We start from the raw sequence: 22,179 nt of genomic DNA, 5'->3' as shown, positions 1-22,179 counted from the left end.
AAGACGACGCTTAAGGGGAAACTGTGCGGTTTCGCGCTTGCGCAGTCCGTGGGGTCTGACCTTCAACGCAGTCATCATGTTCGCCCGCAGCAGCGTCCTGGTGTTCCAGCCACAATGGTACTTATATATTCTTAAGTGTTTTATTTTAACAGATATGGGATGTGGAAACGATATCTTCTAGCGAAGAAGATGTTTATAATGTTGTAATCAATGCGCTATCGATGCAAATGCCAATTTTAATGAACTGACAGGCCTCCGACACTGGTGACAAAATGCACAGGCCAAGTTCATTAAGAATTAACTATGAATGAGAGTCGGAAATATCAGTAGCGTATTTTTCTGCAAGAAATACATATTGTATTTGCATATATATGTGATTAGTCCTATGCGATTGCTTAATGGCATGGTTAGTTACAACTAACTAGTCAGTTTTCCTGATATCCGTATCTGCTGTATGTGACTAAAATGACATTTTACTTTGTTTACGAAAATGGCAAGGAGTTTTCACTTTTTGTTAATGTTTCATACATTCAATATTACTGTGATCTAGGCAAATGGCGATTTAAAATTAAAATACAAATAGTAATACGTGGTGGTCAGTGTAAACCAATCATTAAAATGAATCCGTTTGTGTTATGGTTTGAACCCATCTAATCTTGATCAATTTTTTTTTTTATAAATACATTGCAAAAATTGTAAAGCAGTCCTATTTCTATTTTACTAGCTGTGTGTGCTAAAATAAAGCATTTCTATGCAAAAGTACGAATTGATGCATGCAACTGTATTTTTTTCTGGTATGTTCAATTATATGTTAAAAATATGCCTTTGACAAAATGTAATTCTATGCTTTGTTTAAAAAAATACATTTAATAGTATTTTTAATATTTTTTTCTTTTCTTTTTAAATACAGTGGCCAAATCAGGTCCATGGCAACTTTAAAGGACAGTAAGTATTTTTCTGCCTAATGTTGGGTATTTAATCAATTTTTGTTTTATTATGAAGTTTTAATACAGTGGTGTATGATGTATTACAAGCCAGTGTTATAAGAATAGCATTAAGCAACATAATTTGTTTACCTACACTGCCATCTGAGACTGATGGTACTGGTTAGCATCTTGTACATATAGATGCTGATGCATTGTTGTCAGCTTATGAACAGAAAGTTATTAAGTGAAGACTTTACCAGCTGCCATTGTCTACCACATTGTAATGGTATCAACAGAAGTAGCTAAAGTTTGTGTAAGTTAGTTCATCCATTAACTGTGTGGCACCATTTCTGAATTGAAAATTAGTCTGTCATACAGAAAAACTGTTTTGCATTGGACTAGACATATGAAAGTATTTGTTCTTATGCCTGTCTTTTGAAGTCCATTTAGCTTTTTGAGACACTGGTTTTCTATTTATAAAGCATTCATTTTTGCAAACATTCCATATCAGGTTCAGGATTTGCAAGTTCACATTTCAGTTCATAATAAAAATATTTTTCATAGCAATTCAGGTCAGATTTTCACAAGGGTGTGTAATCCATCAGTGCAAGAGCCAAAATATACCTCAAGGTAAACAGAAAAGAGGAAAAATAATAATAATAATTGAAATATTTGGTAATATTTACATTAAGGTGTAGTAGAATCTGCAATTTGTAAACTGCAACCAAAAGATTTCTTAAGTGCTCAGAGTTTTTATCTAATTGGAGCATACATACAGTAAGTAAGTGTTGTATATTACACTCAGGTGAGACTTTGAATTGGTGATCTGAATAGTATGAAAAGTAATGGCTGTGGAAACTGAAACGTACAACTTGATGAGCTTTTGGAAAAGTAGAAATGTCCAGTTCTGACACATCGTTACTTTATTCTTTTTTATTATTATGTTTCCTTTCATTTAATCTTCTATGCCCATTTTTCATTTGATGTTAAAAAAGGGTTTTGAAAATGAGCAATGTGGTTTCTGTTTTTATCTTAATTGAACAAAGATAGGAATAAATGTTGCTTTGGGTGGTCATTTTAGCCCTATTATCAGTAAATGAATTCAATATGTCATATTTACAGTTAGCCTTTTAACTTTAATTATATATTTATAGTAAACACCAAATATCCCTAACACAGAGTGCTTAAAAAATGTAATTTTGCATTTTAGTTACAAGACGTTTGAAATCAATAAAGAACATTCAGAAAATCACTAAGTCAATGAAGATGGTTGCTGCAGCTAAGTATTCCAAAGCTGAAAGAGAACTTAAACCTGCACGGGTTTATGGAAATAGTGCTTTTGGTGAGTATATATGACTCGTTTACTTTTTTTCTGAGATTCTGGTAGCCTTGGTTAAAAGGCTATACAATACAGAACACCTGTATGTAAAACCAGTTTTTAAGGGGGAACCATCCCTCTTCCTACAATAATGTTTTTTGGGTCTTTATTCTTCTTTGTAAACCATGCCTCACTGGCCTAAACATTCACAAGAAGGATAAAACCTGTAAGCAGTGGGATTTGCAGATTTTCTTCATATTTGGTGAATATGTGAAGTCTATTTACATGTGGAGTGATATACACACTTCATTACTTGTGATCTTAAATTTTTTCTCTTTCTTTTGAAATTGACTTTTCTGTACATAGAAGAAACACACTTGTGAAATGTTCCAGTTCTCATGGGATACTGACTATATTGCACTATATCATAAACTATTATTATTAATGTACGTTTTTGACTTTTGTCCACACTACCCTAGCATAATAAACCCTTGAAAACAGAGACTTTTGAAAATTCTTTGCAGAGCCTTATAATTCTGAAATTGGCAGCACATCGTTGTGTAAGTTTGAAGATGTAGGCTACCACATTTTCATTTTAACACAGAATTTTTAACAAAAACAATATCCGTCCACACTATAGTTTTCACATTATTTACAAAAAGATCCCTGACCGTACAGAAACGTGTAAAAACCCGTAAGACATGGGAATGTATGCATCAGTGGCAAACTTCTTGAAGGGACTGTGTAGTAAAAAATCGTATTCCCATGTGCTTTTGAAAATATCTGTGCACCCAGCACTCTTGATACTATGTTTACAACATAGAAATGAAAAATGTTTAAGAAACCATAGCAAATTGCTCAGGTGTCACATTAATGTGCTGATTACAGTTGAAGATAATAGTCTTCAGAACTGGTGACGCAAATGTTAAAGCGACACCCAGAAAAAAAAAGTGTTTATTTAGCTCTATTTTCATTAGTGAGAGGATTGATTATAAGAAGTCCACAGCAATTGGGACATGTCTTATACCAAACAATATTTAAGCCAACTTGTTTCTGTGGTAATGATGTTTCCTGCTGTAAAGAAAACCCTTTCAGCAGGGACACTGTTTTCAGGGATGCTAGATTTTTCAGGGACAAAAGAAGATAATGCCCTTCATGTGCTCTCTACTAATCAGTGGATTTTCATTGAGTGGAATAAGTTTCTCTTCCCTGTACCTGGTGACTTCCTCATGGGCTCTAGCAGTGGTATCTGTGTTTGATACTGATGTTGGTGCTGCCCAAGGAGTTCCTCCAGTGCACAGGACTAGCTTTTTTGGTGGAGTGGTGACTTCAGTTTCATCAAAACTTTCATCAAAACCACTGCAGTGGTTCTCCTGCTGTCCAGCACAAGAAAACCCAGACACTTCTGATAAGAGGTAACAATACAAATTACTAATTCCACCACTGAATTCAGTTCTCTTCAATACTGCAACAAAAATATTTAACATTTTTATTTCATTTGAGATACCACACCTTCAACTGCTTGCACTGTAGACAGAGGGACGAGTCTTCTAAATGTCCTCATAGTCCTTGTTAGGCAAGAGCAGAAGAAGTTTTGAAGCAAGGATCAAGTAATAATGCTATATATAATTTTTCCTCAAGTCTTTATATCTAAACATTCAAGATTATTACATTTCAATAATAATATTTTACATTAAACTTAAATGAGACACATTTTAAAGTAACCTGTGTCTGAAGCTAAATTTTCTACTTTTTATTGTAGTTTGAATAAAATGTTACAAATCTTCATGTACTGCATATATGAGGTCTTTTTATTAATGTGGAGTCCCACGCTTCTCATCTAATAGCTGAGCATGTAGAGGTGCAATGACAGACATGATGGAGGAGCCCTCTTCAGACATAACTAATGTGGTTACTTTCACTGGAACTGGAGCTTTCATTACATCTGCTGCCATTGCTATGTCAGCTTCTATCTGAGTGCAAATGTCTTGATCATTTCTGCACACTTAAGGTGACAGAAGAGCAGCACAGATGCCAGTTGCTGCTCTAAAAATCTTCCCAACATTTCCAGCACTCTGTTACTTTGGGTGAGTGCATTAATCGGCAATGTGTGTAACGGCAGAATGTTTCAGAGGTCATTGTTCTTCATAAAGCTGAATAGCCATACAACTTTGAAAGTAAAAATCAAAACAGCTTCTGTAGGTTTTTAGCACAAGCTGAATTAGGTGAAAATATACAAGCAAATATAGCTTCAGGTTGAGACTATGTTGGGTCCACTGGCTTTGAGTGACACTTCAGAATGTGTGGGTGCTGCCTCAATAGATTATTTGCAAGATTTGCCATATTGCCACTTTACTTGACACCTGTATTGTACATTTTACAGATATCTTGGCTTTTGTCCAGTTCCTCTATCACTGTATTTTCTACAATTCAAAATATTCTCAAAACATCTAGTTTATGGCTCAAAGAAGCTGGCTTCCACCATTGTTGCTATCTTAAACTTGCTAAATATACAATACAAAAGGGAAGGTAAACTAGCACTACCTATAGAATAAAAAAAAAAATACAAATACATTACAGAGAAATTTAATGCAGTGTCTCAGGGAAAATGCACAAATTTACAAGATCAATCTCAGGATTTTATGAATCAATATTGGATCACCATAATCATAATTTTTTCACCCCTGATGTCTTCCATGACCTGAGAAAGGAGAACATCCCCACACCATCAGACTGTTACCTTCATGTTTTATTGTATGTATGATGTTTTTAGTCAAACACTGTAATAGCTTTATGACAGGCATAGTGAGACATGTTGTACAGGAGTTCTACTTTTGACTCCTTTGTCCATAGAACATAATTCCAAAGGATAGTGGATCATCAAGATGTTTTTTTGCAAATGCGATACATACTGACGTTATGCTTTGATAGCACAGGGTTCTGCCTTGGTACTGTTCTGGGAATCTTTCTTATCATGGAGTCATGAGCTCTGACTTCAGAGGAGGCGGCTAAAGAGACCTGCAGTTTGGATGTTCTTTTTGGATACTCTGCAACTTGTATGAGTTAGTGCTGTGCCCTTGGGGAAATTGTAGCAAGCCGGATTATCCTGAGAAGATTTCAATTCAGTCCCAAAATTTCTCCTTTTGGAGATACCTGTCTGTATGGTATAACATAGTCCCAGAGGCTTGTAAATGGCTTTGTAAACCTTTGCTGAATAGTAAGTTTCAACAGCAATTTTTTTTAACTGTTCTGGAATTTCCTTTGATTGAGGCATAGTGCTTTTCAAGAAACCTCAGGATGCTTACTTCACTCCCATTGTAAGGGTCAGTATATCATAGATTCAACAGGCCTGGGTAGAGTCAGGCCTGGTTGTGTTCAGTCAGCTGAGTTTAATTATTTAACTTTGGCCAGTAAGTTTTTTTGAATAACTTAGGTGGCAATTACATTTTCAAATTGACAATACAGGTGTTGGATAATTTTATTACTTGCTGTAAATATATTAAGTAGTAATTGGAAATATCATGTTTACTTTGGTGTACTTTATCTAATATTGTATTTTGTTTGAAGTCCTGAAGCTATTTAATGTGAAAAATATACAAAAATAGAGGATAAAAGGAAAGGGGTGTTATGTTTTCACATCACTGTATTTCTGTAATCTCCATGTCAAGACGTGAATATGAGTCACTCAATTATTTGTCATTTTAAATTTCATGCTAGGTGAGTCTTCGTGAGATGAGTGCTAACATTTGTAGTAGGGCTGTCAACCAATAACTGATATTAGAATGTTTTATATTTATAATTTGAATAGATAGAAATTTTCACTTGAAATGTGCATTAAGCTGTTTCACAAATAAACTTTACAAGAAATCAAAATAAATTGAATAAATTAAAATTTCAAATATTAATAAAATTTTCATATCACTGGGGATGGAATCATGTACCTTTGTATCGCTATCTCTCTCTGTCTGTCTGGTGTGTTTTTGATTTTTTTAGACTTTAGCAACCTTTGCATTTTATTGTGGAGCATCATTACAGCTCCTGTCATATGGGAATGAAATACTTATGCTGCTTTTTGTAAACCAAAATGAATGCTGACTTAAATATGGACAGAAACATTTTTTGTAAGAATTTCTGCATTGGTGTAAGTATTACTGTTGGAATGTAGAAGGACTGCATTTTGTTAAGAAAACACAAATAAAATACACTACAAAATCTTGACACCTGTCTTCTATATATCGATGATACCCCAGAACAAAAAATTGTACAGCACTCTACTGAAGGGGAGGGGGGATGTATACAAAATGCATGGGACTGAGAGAGACCGTGTTTGCTAAAGTCTTATACTGCAGACCATCTATAGTTTACAGTTGAGCATTAGCCTACCTTGTACACAGTTATTTATTCATACAGCATATTTATTGTATTAAATGTTTATTGGAAAAGCACAAAACAAACAAATATGATATTAGATTTACACTTAAAAGTTCTGGATTCCAGCTGTGGTTTTTATGACATTCCTTGTATGTGATGACAGTCAATTGCTGCTTTGCATAATATCTGTTGGAAAATTGAATCTTCTTCTATACACTATTTGTACATGCAGTAGAGTGAGTGAGGCTTTTCTCTTACTGTTACTAAGATTCTTTATTAGCAAAACACTGACAAGCATTTCCTTGCATATCTAATAATTGAAAAAAGTATTTTTCATATAACTATAATTAAATATTTTCTTATTAATAGGAGTTAATTTTTCCTATGATGCCAAATTGCATAATCCTGTCCATCATACTTGTTTCCACTGTAAATATGTTTTCTATTTTTTTTGGTAGCTTTGTATGATAAAGCCGAAATCAAATCACCTGAAGATAAAAATAAACATATTATAATTGGAGTATCTTCTGATCGTGGGCTTTGTGGTGCCATCCATTCCAGTGTTGCAAAGGCTATCAAGAGTGAAATTGGAAACCTGACAAGTGTTGGGAAAGATGTTATGGTAATTGGTATTGGAGACAAGCTAAGAGGACTCCTCCATAGGTAATTGTTTTTTTTTTTTTCCCCTGTGTGGAGGTGTAGTCTTTTATATTTCCTAGGATAGAGAAATTAGTTATTAAATGCTTTTTTTAAAATAGTTATGGATGTTCTTTGCATGATATTTACCTTTTTGAAATGTAGCATGTTAGACTGTTTCCATGTATCAAAGTGAAATCTTGTCATGCATATTTTAACTTTCTATAAATTATTTGTATGTAAAAAGTTTTAACCTGTAAATCCAAGGCTTAATTTGACTCTTGTGGAATACTGTATTATAATAATAATAATAATAATACATTTTATTTATATAGCGCCTTTCCCATGCTCAAGGCACTTACAGAATATAAGAGAACGGCAGGGTATACAGTATATAACATTGTGCAAACCAAATAAATAAATAAAAAGATTAAGACAGTAAATTCAGAGAAAGCCTAACAGATAACATAATTGATGGTCTAGCACACACATACAGGTTACATGAGCATCTTGACAGAGAGGTAAACTGAGAAAAGGGTAATAAAGTCAAGTAGAGCTAAAAGCCTTCCTGAACAGATGAGTTTTGAGTTGTTTTTTAAAATAATTCATGGAGTCAGCTGATCTAATTAATTTTGGTAGGTCATTCCAGAGTCTGGGCGCTATACAGCTGAAGGCCCTGTCACCCATGGAGTGTAGATTAGTGTGGGGCATAACAAGATTGCCAGAATCAGATGACCTTAGTGGGCGGGCAGGCACATAGTGATGGAGAAGGTCACTGATGTAATTTGGCGCAAGGTTATTTAAGGCTTTGTAGGTTATTAGTAGGATTTTATATTTGATTCTGTAAGACACAGGGAGCCAGTGAAGACGGAGCAGGATGGGTGTGATGTGCTTGCTGCTGCTGGTCCGTGTAAGGACTCTTGCAGCTGAGTTTTGAATAAGCTGGAGCTGTGATATGAGATTAGAAGGGGCACCTGCCAGCAGTGAGTTACAATAATCGATGCAGGATGTGATAAAGGCATGGACAAGTTTCTCAGCGTTGGAAAAGGAGAGGAAAGAGTGAACACTGGATAAGTTATGGAGGTGAAAGTAAGAAAGTTTCTTAACGTGATTTATGTGGGCGAAATAAGAGAGGGAGGAATCAAAAATAACACCAAGATTCTTTGCAGTAGAAGCAGGTCTGATGAGATCACCTCCAAGATGGACTAGGAAGGAGCTCATTTTATTAATTTGCAATTTAGTCCCAATTTGCAGAAGTTCAGTTTTGTTGCAATTTAATTTTAAAGAGTTCTGCTCCATCCAGGTTTTAATTTCATTAAAGCAGGTTGTGAGCTGAAATTCCACTTTTAACATTGAAGTAGAGTTGAGTATCATCTGCATAAAAATGATAGCCCAGTCCTTAGCTACGAATAATATGGCCAAGGGGAAGCATATAAATACAGAAAAGAAAAGGGCCGAGGACAGAGCCCTGAGGAACTCCTTGTGTGACTGGCGCCAAGCTGGATCTGCTGTTGCCAAGACTAACAAACTCTTGCCGATCAATCAGATAGGACTTGAACCACTGGAGGGTAGTGCCAGAGATACTCGGCATGTTCTCCATTCTGGACAGTAGAATGTTATGTCTGACAGTGTCAAATGCTACACTGAGGTCTAATCGAATTAATATGCTGGTTTTTCCAGAGTCTGCTGCCATAAGCAAATCATTGGTTACCCGCAGCAGAGCAGTTTCACAGCTGTGCTGTACCCTGAAACCAGATTAAAAGGGTTCCATCAAGTTATTAGTGGTTAAGTAATTTGTGAGCTGGGAGGCTACAACATGCTCAAGAACTTTTGACAGGAAAGGTAAATGGGAAATAGGCTGTAAATTGTTAAGATTGTCAGCATCAAGACCAGACTTTTTTAACATTGGGGTTACAGAAGCGATTTTAAAAGTGAGCGGCACAGAGCCACTGTTAAGGGATGAGTTTATTATTGTTGTAACAGTCGGGATTATGGCATGAGGGCAGGATGTAAGTAGTGTGGTGGGGATGGGGTCCAGTACACAAGTAGTCGGCCTCATCTTACAAAGCAGGTTATTAACAAATGCAGATGTGACTGGTGAGAACTTAGAGGAGGAGCTGGATGGAGTGGGAAAACAGGGAGATATATAAACAGATGATGTATTTATGTTAGTTGAATTATTTAGATCTTTATTTTTAATTTATTTTAATTATTTATCTTGGAGAGTTCTGATAATTTAATAGTAGGTGTTAGCAATTAGTTTTTTTTGTGAATATACAAAATCATTATATTTTGAAACAATTTCACAAAAATACAAACTTTATTTTGCCAAATTCTGTACCTATCAAATGATAGTATTGGATCAGTATGTTCAGATGCATAAATTACTACCCTGTTGTGTTTTTGATATGGTAGTAATGTTTGCAAAGAATTGGTATTTTATTGGATTATCTGGTGATTGGGGAAAGTCACTTAATTGGCAACTATCCTGTGGCATATTTATGTTGCAGTGTTTGTATCATGGGCTAAATACAGTATGTACCATGAAAACATAGTGTTAGCCTACTTTGACTTGAAGCTGTATAGTTATACAAACTTGTTTGGTTTTTAGGACTTTACAGACAGACCAGGGACCTCGTATATAACGGTGTGCGTAGAATTCACCCTAAAAGATGGAGTATGGATAAAACTGGAAATCTACATACACGCAAAAAAATCCAGATGCATAAAACTGTGTGTACGCTAAGTTACACACACTTTCCTTTTAGTAATTCCAATGAAGATAAACTTTAACGCACATGCCTACAGCCCCAGAAGTTCTCGTATTTGAATAAGTAAATCAATATAGATGGCCATTTCAGTTGAGTGTTTTGTTAAAAGACAATGGCAAAAGCACATAAAAAAAAAAAAATCACGAAATGCAAAGTAGAGGTCCTACTCACTGAAGTGGAGGCAAGGTAAAATGTACTTTTTGGTGACTTAGGCAGTGGTATGAGCAACAAAAGGAACTTGATGGAATGACACTCAAAATAAAAAAAGAAGTGGTCAGATGTCAAAATCAAAATGAAAATGCGAGTCATAGCCCACCATCTGAGTGTCATATGGAAGCATGTTAGGGCACAGAGAAAAGGAAAAAAAATAGTGACACAGTGAAGAAAAATAATGTTGACTTCAATCACAAAATTTCCAGTTTAATCTCGTAATTTATTTTGTTGTTAAATTAGAATGTCGTAAACTTCATCTTAATTTACTAGAATTTCTCAAATTCCATCATAACTAAAGTAGAATGTTAAATGCTTCGTATTCTATGTGTTCTATGTGTGAATCACTACATGCTCCTTAAATGGAGCATGCAGGCACTGATCGCCACACAGAACACATTACATTCATGATGTTACAGCTCTCTGAACATTTTAGAAGATGTATACTTGATATCATTTTCATGATGAAATGCATTAAAGCCTGTACTAAACATGGGATAACTGTGGTGCAGGGATTGTTCTTGCCTCCTCTGGCCAGGGTTTGTTCCAGCCTCCCACAAGATGCTTGCTGGGATACACGCATGACCCTCAATGAAATAATTTATTGCAGAAGCACTGTGTATGTCAAACGTACCAACCCCTAATTCCTATCCATTACATTTTCTTTCTCTACTTAACCAATCCCTACAATATAAGCTTTAATAAATGTAAAACCAGCTGTAAGCTTAGAACACTGATTCTTCAAAACTTTTAAGGAACATTGGAAAAATCATTGTAATACATATTTAATTATTCTGTTCATCTTTCCATCCAGGGTCGCGCCTGTCCCAGCAAGCATACAGTGCAAAGCAGGAACAATCCCTGGAAGAGCGCTGGCTTATCGCTACTGTCGCACCGCCGTGCCTCTGTGTTTAATTAACAATATATATTATTTCAATAATAAAAGTTAACAATTTGTCTGTAATATGTAAAATACATATTTAATGCATTTCATCATAAAAATAATGAATACATCCTAGTATTCTAACAGCAGAGAGTGCCAAGAGGATAGCTCTTGAAAATCTAAATCAACTTGGAAGCTAGTCATCATCATCTGTAATTGAACCAAATTCCTTTATTGTCATTGTATGGTACAATGAGATTCAATATGCAAATCCGTCAAACTTATTTTCCTATAAAATGATACAACAACGATAAAAAACAATGAAAAATATATAGTATGAAAGCATAAGTACAATATACATGTACATATAGTGCAGATGGTTCATGAAGTGGCTCAGGTTGTGCAATATTAACAGTTATACAGTAGTGTAAGTTTAGAGGGTGGTAATTGTAATTATAAGTACAAAAGTTCTACCAGGAGCACTTGATGGACTGATTGAGTGCGTTTACAGCTCTTGGAATGAAACTGTCTCTGAGCCTCGAGGTCCGTGCAGGAAAAGCTGTAAAGGTTTTGCCAAATGGGAGAATTTCAAACAGACTGTGCATATGGCTGAGTGGAATTCATGTAGATGCTTGTGGTTTTGTAAGGCAGCATGTGCTATAAATGCTGAACAGCTGTGATTCTACACACAGTGCACCACTCGGAGAATTTAACCCATTGTATCTGAGAGTAACAATGATAAATTAATTAGAATATCATTGAAAAGTTGAATTTATTTCAGTAATTCAATTCAAAAAGTGAAACTCGTATAGATTCATTACACACAGAGTGATATATTTCAAGCATTTATTTCTTTTCACTTTGCTGATTATGGCCTAGAGGTAATGAAAACTCAAAATTCAGTATCTTAGAAAATTAGAATATTAAATAAGATCAATAAAAAAAGAGAAGATTTTTAATACAGAAATGTTGGCCTACTGAAAAGTATGTCCATGTATGCATCCAATACTTGGTCGGGGCTCCTTTTGCATGAATTACAACATCAATGCTGCGTTGCATGGAGACTATCAGCCTGTGGCACTGCTGAGGTGTTATGGAAGCCAAGGATGCATTGAATGCTTTTTCAGCTCGTCTGCATTTTAGGGTTTGGTGTTTCTCACTCACTCACACACACACACACACACACACACACACACACACACACACACACATCTTTTGGATGTGGGAGGAAAACCAGAAAAAGATGAAGAACACAGACAGATGTGGGGAGAATACTCTGACACTACACAAATAGCAGCTAGGTGAGAGATTTGAACCTCAGAGACTAGATGTGTAAGACCGTAGCATTTCCCATTGTGCTGCTGTTTCACCCCTAAATTAGTTGCTGACTGTAAAGTCAGTGATTTCAGTGGAACTGTTCACACACTTCACGATTATTTTTAAAAAAAGCAATTATGGCCAGACACTAAGTTTTATAATACAAAATTGCTATACCCTTTAATTTATCCCTATTTGCGTAATAATAATATAAATAAATTGGATTCAGAAAGTATTCTGATCCCTTTTACTTTTTACATATTTTGTTATGCTGTTGCCTTAAGCTAAAATTATTTCTTTTTTTTCCCCTCCATTAATCACCATTCAAAATCCAGAATTACAAAGCAAAATACTAGATGTTTTGTACTGTAGAAGGCACTGTGGAATACCTGTAGAATAACTAAATATTATTAATGATTAGAATAAGTAAATACTATTAATTATAGTGGAAAACTTATCTCTGGAAATCTTATTTTGTTGAAGGTTTCATTTATTTGCTGTCTAATTTTTACTTAAGGACACATGGCAAGCACTTCCTTTTAAATTTTAAGGAAGTAGGACGTAAACCACCTACATTTGGAGATGCTTCAGTCATTGCCACTGAACTGCTTAATTCAGGATATGAATTTGACCAAGGTTCCGTCATTTTCAACAGATTTAGGTAAGAAAGATGCAAAGGCTTTTAATTTGTATAAATGCTTAATTTTGTATTGTAATGAAGTAAAAAGTCATTTCTAATTTATTAAAATTTTTGATTTGACACAGATCTGTTATCTCTTATAAGACTGAGGAAAAACCCGTGTTCTCTTTGGATACCGTATCAAATTCTGGTAAGTGAAACTGGAGCGAGGGCTTGCATTGGTAGTGTAATGCAACAATTTTTCTTACTGTTGCTTTATTTTGTTGTTGGTAACCTTGTAATAATAAATGCATAATGTATAACTGTTCATCTGAAGCAACAACAATTCTTATATTTTGACCATCTATTAGTGGGTTGGTTTTTATAGTCTTTGTGTTAGAAATGTATAAAAATGTAGTTTTCTTTACAATTTACTTCAGTGGGTAATGTATTGATTAATCCTGTATACTGGATGAAGCTTTTTGTTGCCTCCACGCTGCTATGTCCCACCAGACGCCTCTTGAACCCAACACCGTCACTACCGTAACAAAGATGAGCTTGTCGGGTAAGGAAATAACACACATGCAGCAAGGTGATGGTGAAAAGTGCTCAAGTGCTTTTATTAAAACCAGTTCAAAAATCACAAGTCTTCAAAAGAGTTCAGTAAATAAATAAATAATCCATAAAAACAAAGGTGAGGTGGAGGTTAAAACCAGAATAAATAAATCCAATTAAACAAGGTTATAATTCAGGCAAGAAACTGTCCTTTTCTATAAAACTTGTGCATGTATCCTTTTCAATGGCGGCTTCCCTGCTTATCCTCTATGGGCCTTGATGCAGAGGAGTCGCCCTACTGACTGACCCAGCTGACCTTCCACAGGTCTGGGTCCCTGGCATCCCATGGCTATAGTAAGGGTCCCTCTCTAGACCTAGGCTTGGGTCCCCAACAGCCATGGCATTTATGTTGGAGCTCTCCTCCCCAGCCTCACCGAACCCCTGCTGACCTCCCAGTCTTCTGTAGCAAGCTGTCCAAACTCCTGGTCACTCCTGCTCCTTGCTGCTGCTCAGCCAGAGTGACCCATTTCAGCTGACCTCCAGCGTCGGCCACGCTCTGGGTTCACTTCCCAGCTGCCTGCCTTTCTTTCTCTCGAGTCCATACAGGGCAGTCTGTTCCTGCATTGCGCACAGGAACCTCTCTTGCCACACTACCACCCAACACACACATACACAAACAAAGACGCGAATGCGGCGATTATTTATCTAAAAGATACCAATCGGCCGTTGCGCATGTGGTATAGCGAGGTCATGTGTGCGAGGATTGGACAGGCACTGTGCACATGCACGTGCAGATTGGGTAGTAACAAGTCTTGGCAAATGGGAAGACAGGAGAGGAAGTGTTTGTTTGGCAGCGGAGGAGTGAATTAAAGAGAGGTAAATACTTGAGATGGAATCTGTTTGAGTAGCTGGTTGTTAATAAATGTTTAGGCCTGGGTAAAAGTAATGATTTTTTTCTGATTTATCATTTAAACAATTCAATTATATTCTTAAATTTTCAAGTTCAATCTTCTGAATCTCTATCCTGTTCAGTTACTATGCATAGATTTTTGCTTATCTTCATTTTTGGTGTCCGATCCAGTAGATGACACTAATGTGCCTGTTAAGGCTTTCTATGAAAAAAACACTTTACTACTTTGCATAAAATGGTAGGTCCTCCTTGACTGAAATCAGCATCTTGGACAATCAGATGTTTGGATTAACTACGTGAAATGATGTGTTGGTAAAGAAAAACTGGATAAAAACAATGCCATATATGCATATATAAGCTTTGCATCTCAGAAGTTCAGTATTGTTGTAAGGCAACAAATTTGAAAAATCAATTATACCTCCGTCACCTAGAAATTTTGTCTCGGTCAACATCCAAACAATATGCACTGGAGATGCCGTTTAGCTCCAAGCTTCTGTTTAAATTGCCCAAATAATAACAGAACCTATAGCAGTTTTATCTGTAAAGATAAGAGACCCTACAATATGCCTCACCTGGCAAAACAAGTGGGCAATTGTTGGAGTTTTCAGAGTTTGCAATATAAAAGTGTGAGCATGTGGTCAAAGTAGCCAACCTGAAGTGGCGTTATCAGTCACAATGGCTGGTTGTTTTTCTTTTATGTTCCATTAATTCAGTTCTGTCCTCAATAAGCATCAAATCTAGATCCTCTTTTTAAAATGCTTCCTTTTTGTCTGAGGAATGTTAGGATACATTTTCAAGACTGATTAACGTGACTGCTATAAGTGAGTAATTAAAGATATGTGTAACTTGTAGAATTATAGAAAGATGAGTCTTTCCATTGTATCTTTTAATTTCAACTAATTCAACCTTATTTAAATGTTCAATAAAGGAATAAATTTGGCGAACAGTTTAGTTGAAGGGTGTCTGCGTGGAGATTCATAACACCTGAATAGGTTATTGAGTAACATTTATTACAGTATATAAGTAGCAATATTTGATTATTTTATACTATTATTTGCAAGATAATATAGATGTTTTATTAAGTAGATGCCATTGCATTACATTAAAACAAGGAGTCCCCCATAATATGTGTGGACTCTGATGTGGCAATACATATGATAGTTAAATTATGGTGAATTTTGAATAAGTGCAGCGTGGTGAAAAAGGTTTGTTTTTAAAAACAACGATTATCTATGTCTGTCTGTCTGTCTGTCTAGTTCTACATCTTCCAAATACCGATGTTAACTGTTCATTACTAATCAAGTATTTCTTCTTAAATGCATATCCCTATGCAAGTCACTATGTAGACATGCTTCAAATAAAGTGTTACTGAAATTTGTCACATTATATTAATGTCCTCTGTACATGGTTAAATGATTTCTAAAAAAAGCCATAACTTCAAATATGTCAGTGTATGCTAATTCAGTCCAGATACAATCTATATCAAATCAGGGTATTGTGAATCGGAATCAAATCAATCAGGACATCAGTGCTGATACCCAGCCCTACAAAGGATAATAGGTGCTCCTGTGTTAATGGTCGGTCTTATTATTTTAATTACATTAATCAGTTACAAGTTTTTTTTTTTTTTATTTGTTAAAGTAAGTTTAAATTTATCTAGGAGTAGAATACTCCATATGTCTACTTAACCTAGAAATGTTACTAAAAGTTAACCTGGAGTAGCCACTGGGTGAGTTTAAAAGGCTGCATCTTGCTCACCACCTGTTGAGTGTAGAGTAAGGAGTAGAATGGGTTGAATGCATAGCTGGGAGGAGTGAGAATGGCAAAAGGTGAGTACTTGTGTGTAGAACTATCGTGTGGGCAAGCCACACTACTGAATACAAAGGAGTTAAAAACATGTGACAGGTTTCTCTTTATTTTGTACTTTGTTCTCCAGTTATCATGTTTATTTTAATTGTGTAATAAACAATTGTTTGTTTTGCCTCCTTGGGATCATGCAGTATATGAAATAGAGTTAGAAGGGCTTGCAATAAACGTATGCCTTTTATGTTACTATAACATGGCTATTGTGAAATTGATGTTGTAACAAGAACTTTTTTTAACTATAGTATAGATTAAGATGGAAATCGAATAGGTCTTACAATACTGAGAACAAATGCCTTATGACAACATTAGAAAATATTATTCATTTACATTTAAAACTTTTGTTTTGAGAGCATTGCTTTGTATGGTACAGCTACCTGATAAAAGTTTAATGTGTATTGTTAATTTTTTTTTTTTTTAATAGAAAGTATAGGTGTTTATGATGACATTGATGCAGATGTGTTAAGAAATTACCAGGAGTTCACTCTGGTTAATATTATTTACTTGAGCCTGAAGGAGTCAACCACCAGTGAACAGAGTGCCAGAATGACTGCTATGGACAATGCCAGCAAGAATGCATGTAAGATCTACAAAAGCATAATATTTTGCCATGTATAGTTTATTCCTTTAAAGAATTTAAGAATTAAAGAATCCAATTACACTTAAGGTTTTAGTGATCCGTTTTTTATCACATAGCATTTTTTGCGTAGCCAGTATTGAAAAAGTCAAATTTAAATTCTAATATTTTAATAAAATGGAATGAGAAAAAAGACATTTTTTTAATAGCTCATCTATTTTTAAATAATTGTTTTAACCACTCTCTATTTAGCTGAAATGATTGACAAGCTGACACTGACATTCAACCGTACTCGTCAAGCTGTTATCACCAAGGAGCTCATTGAGATCATTTCTGGTGCTGCTGCTTTGTAAGTATTGAAGTATGGTCATGGAAAGGAGCTTCCTATTTATAAAATGTGTGATTTATATATCATTTTCCATTTTTTTTTATTTTAATGAGTTGTATGTCATTTGTATTTATCATCATATGTAACTAGTCTTTTCTACATTTCCAAACCTACTGGTTTGGAAATTATTGCTTTGGTAATGGTAATTACATATGTCAGGTCACTTTGCATTGTAAAGATAGGATATCCTCATAATTCCTTAATTCCATCAAGTGTCTGTTATATCATTTTTCTGTGCCACCAGAATCTTATTTTTAATAATGTTCAAAAGAACTTGCAGACTATACGCATATTTATTTGCACTGCTCCTTTCAGCTTTTGGGATAGAGGTTTTATTCCAAGCCAATCAGTGTCTCTGTGTAGTATGAACATTTACCCTTTGCTTGCATAGGTTTTCACAAGAGGCTCTAGTTTCTACAATGTTCAAAAAGGTATATATTTGATAAACTGTCATAGCAAAATTGGATAGGTGTGTGTTTAGGAGTGTGCTTGAATACATCTTACTATATATTGGTATTGCATTCAGAGTTAATTTCTTCCTCTCTCCCAGTGCAGCCAGGATAGACTTTTACTTGTCACGAATTCTGAATGGAATAAAATATTTACAAAGCTGGATAAATATATTTTCTTTGAGTTATTTTGTAGTTATACCATTTCTAATAAATGTGTGCTTATATACTGTAATAGCCTCATAACTATATTCATTGTACTGGTAAATTTAAAAGAGATTTGCAGTTTTGTTGCACTCATTCATTGAGGGCCTTTTTTCTTCTTTTTTTTTTCTTTGCAGATAATGTGGACTAGGGCCATTTTCTCCTTATTGACTGTTATTTGTCATTACTGATCTTCAGAGAAGTACATAGAAAATGCTTCAGCTGGTATAAACTACATCAAAATAAATCTCCTACAAAGAAGGGTGAATCTTTTGTCTTTTTTGCTAATTTTCTGCAAGAAATTAGGGCTAGAATTTAAAGGTTTTTAAAGGATGAAAAATGTATTAGTATTACTGTGTCCTGTTTGATTACACGTACCAAGAGAAAAAGAATTTTTAATTTGTAGTTGGCATCACAAGAGTTCCTGTGAACTGTAAACTTAACAAAGCAGCCCTTAAATTAACAGAGGACCCATTTCTTAAATTGGATCAGTTTCTTTAAAATTGAAGCTATAAAAGGTACATGTAATGTTTCAAGCCAGTTCCTATATTTAGTGTCTACAAGTAAATTAATCAGAATTCTGACTGGTCATAAAGTCATAAACAATTACATGTTATGTACAGTATTTTGGATCACTGATGGAACTGGTGATATAGGACCAGAGTTAATCTAGAGGAATTACATTTTATGTTTGAAGCTTATGGTTGTAATTTTCATACAGTAACAAATACATTACCCAGTTTTTTTTGACTTAGTTATGGCTTCGATTGAAAATAATCCAAATATTTTGTTGAACAAATTTGATAGATCTAGCTAAGGGTTTTATATAGTTTTATATAGTGTTTTACTTTGGGGGGTGGGGATGGATATCTTGAGCAAATACCAGTTTGTTTAGTGAAAAATGTAAATCCTTTTTTTTTTTTTCTTTGGTCATACACTGATAATTCTAACATACGACAAGAGAGACTACATTTTCATTTTATAATTTTTAAATTTCATTTCCTTTTTGCAGAAAACACCTCTCATAGTCAGGTACCACTGTTTAAATATTAAATGTGCATCAGAATTTAGGATCAATTGTAGCTTGTTTAGTTTTGGAGGGATACAAGACAAATGTGTTCCAGTAATCTAACCCTGTTGGGACAAGTGCTCATTCAGAGTCTGAACTATAAAGTAGGTCAGCAAAGGAATAAATTCTTTAGATTATATGGATGGGATACAAGAAACATAGGATATAAGATTCACTTGAAGAGTGTACTAAATAGAAATGCCATATGATGAGGCTTCCAAAATTATTGAAAGGGGAGAGTGTAAACCTATAAGGAAAATTTCAAACTTGCCACTACTAAGATTCAGAAGGTTAAGGCAACCCATTTTTCAAAACCATGGAGACAACTAGTAAGTGAGAAGGGAGGGCAAACTTCAGATGGTTTGGTAAAAAGATAAAAGTGAATATTTTCAGCATGAAATTAAAAAAAAAAGCTATGGTGATGCATATTTCAACTAAGAGAGAGAAAATAAGCAAGTAAAGCTATTCTAGTCCTGATATATAATGTACATCATGTGTAACAAGTGAATGGTAAGGATTGCAGTTTTTTTAGTTTAATTAACTAAAATCTATTAGTGAAGTTATGACTGAAACCTTCAATTAGCAATGCTAGACTGCCAAAAGATTAAAAACATTCCAGTATGTGACAGATGGTGTCAAAAGCTGAACTATGGTCAAAAAGAATAAAAATAGTAGTCTAGAGCAGGGATTCCCAACATTTTCCATGTCAAGCCTCCCCAGCCCCCAGAGACTTACCTTAGGCTGAGGACCCCCTACTATCCAAATAATGACATATCCCACATGTCTATAATAAACTTCTATACAGACCTACTACCTGTTAAGTGCATGTAACTTTTGGACTTGGATGTTCTTGCACAATTTTTGTCCATTCTGGATTGCATCTGGCTTAATTAAATAATTTTCCACCTTTACATGTGCTATGTTTTCATTTTCAGTGTTTCACTGCAGAAAAACCTGCCTCACACAGGTAGGTTATTGCAAATGGTAAGAGGTATCGGATCGCTTTTTTGCTCAACACTGGGTATTTGTTTCTGAGATTGCTCCAAAATTCTATTAGGGTAATGTCAGAGAATTGCATTTTCAAACTTGCATCATTGGCCGTTTCAGTTAATTCCTTTTGTAAACTCCACTCAAGACACTCCTCTTCAGTTCTGCACTTGAATGGATTTCTGATCCAGTTTAAATGCTAATAGTTGCTGAAGTATTCCTTCAGGTGTGTAAAATGTGACAATATTTTAAGCAGGACTATGTCTGCAGGCGTACTGGACGTTCCAAGCTCCTGGTGAAGGAGTGGTAACATTACAGTGTTTCTTTCATTAAGCTTTTTTCCCCAAAGTCAGATGTAAGCTCTGATTCAAGCTATTTAAAAGTTAAAATGTGTCTTGTTGAAACTGCCCCATAAGACAACCACCGGACTTCAGAATGCAGTAGAAGGCTTTCCGAACTATGTCTGGGCTCACCGGTAATATCACATCTTCTCCAACTGTGTGAGCTTTCGTGACACAGGTGATGTGATATGGTGCCAGAAAAGACATCTTTGGTGCCCTCTCTGAAAACGTTGCTTTCTGTGTAAAAGTACTTGCTTGTTTCACAAGCAGTGCTGCTTTCCTTTGGAAAATTTCAACACGTTTCCCAACATCAGCTGGATGCTTTTGATCTAGCTGTCTTTTTAATTTAGACAACTTTAGAAATTTTGTTTGACAGAATTTCCTGACAAAGAACGCTTTTGGGGTAATCAAGTCCATCTTTTTTTCTTAGCCAGCACAAATCCAAACTCTTACGTGTGAAGCTTTATACTTTCTTTATTTAATTTTGCTTTAGAATATGACTCATTGGATAAATTTAAAGTAGAACTGCAAAATGGGTTTTTTTCAGAATGTTTTCTTTCATGGTCTATCATTACATATGCTTTAGCATTCAACACACTATGCTGTGAATTGCTTTAACTCCACAATGCACTATGTGTATATCTATGGTAGCCTTCGACTAGCATTTGAAAAACATATTTATTAATAGGTGTAGTTTGCAAGCACACTAATGAGTCAACAAAATTATAAAATACAAGGTGAACTAGTTAAATTATTTACAACTTTTTAAATAATAAAATTGTATGATTTTTATTTTCCCCATTTTGCTGTAAACCCCCTAACATATCCCTCTAGACCCCAAGTTGGGAACCACTACTCTAGAGCAAAAGGAATAAGATCATTTCTGACTCCTTACCTATGCTATGTCAACATGAAAAAAATGAACTTTTGTTAGTGCAATTGTGAGATTGACTATTTGAGTTAACTTATGGATCAGCATAGATTCTAAAAGATCACTGACTACAGAAAAATGTAAAAGCATTGTGACATGGGAGAAAGTACTAATCTAAGACAAGAAGGAAATGTTGGTGAATGGCATCAATTTTGGATTAAATAAATAGCAAAGAAAAAAAACATTAACTGATGATTTTTTGTAGGATTTTCCTGATTAATACTAATAATTATGGAGCAATAAATGTATCTGGTAGCTGCTGTACCTTCTTAACATTTATAAAGAAGGTCCCCATATGCCTGAGCATAAACAGCCAGTTCTTTAGGAGACGTGTTCCATGTGATATCGTAATGCTTTGTAGCTCTGTCATATACCACAGTGCTCTATTATAAAATGAAACAGTTTATATATCAACATCATTAACAAGTATCTAATTCAGTACTATAAGAATGAAGGTCAATAGCAGTATTCATACTGACAATAGAGAAAACAGATGGTCATTTTTATTATATTACAAAAGGAAATAACACAGCTGTGTTTGATTTATGTTAATTGAACTAAATGTTAAAACTAATAACTCTATGATCAGAAACGGAAAACCAGGACCAGACCTAAATGAGGAATGAAAGATAATGTGCTAAATAACACCACCGCATCACCAATAAAAATGAACAGTCTAAAGAAAGTCTGGAGAGACAATATTAAAACAACCAACTAGCAATCTACTGTATTGATGTAGAGTGCAGAAACAGAAGAAAGAAAGCATCTCAGTGGGTGGGGGTGATACACTATATAACAGCAACCAAATTTATTTGGTAATGTCGACAGTCACTTGTGTGGGAGGAGAGGTTTTG

The 22,179-nt window shown here is 35.0% G+C and overlaps 1 protein-coding gene across 2 annotated transcripts; it reads left to right on the top strand.

Annotated features, from left to right (window-relative positions):
- Window positions 1-22: 22 nt before the first annotated feature.
- Window positions 23-18,258, top strand: atp5f1c (ATP synthase F1 subunit gamma). 2 transcript variants are annotated; one of them, XM_039761316.1, is made up of 9 exons: window positions 23-117; window positions 911-945; window positions 2,137-2,268; window positions 7,074-7,278; window positions 12,950-13,093; window positions 13,198-13,262; window positions 16,804-16,959; window positions 17,209-17,305; window positions 18,135-18,258. In XM_039761316.1, the coding sequence occupies exons 1-9, from the start codon at window positions 77-79 to the stop codon at window positions 18,136-18,138; spliced, it is 879 nt and encodes a 292-aa protein (XP_039617250.1). In that variant the 5' UTR covers window positions 23-76; the 3' UTR covers window positions 18,139-18,258. The 2 variants fall into 2 exon arrangements, with proteins under 2 accessions (XP_039617250.1, XP_039617251.1); XM_039761317.1 differs by lacking the exon at window positions 18,135-18,258 and having other exon boundaries at window positions 17,209-17,309.
- The last annotated feature ends 3,921 nt before the right edge of the window (window positions 18,259-22,179 follow it).

The sequence above is a fragment of the Polypterus senegalus genome, chromosome 8 (genome assembly GCF_016835505.1).
Source record: "Polypterus senegalus isolate Bchr_013 chromosome 8, ASM1683550v1, whole genome shotgun sequence".
NCBI lineage: Eukaryota > Metazoa > Chordata > Cladistia > Polypteriformes > Polypteridae > Polypterus > Polypterus senegalus.
The sequence above is the reverse complement of the archived record's forward strand: the minus strand, read 5'-3'. Positions and strand labels throughout refer to the sequence as shown.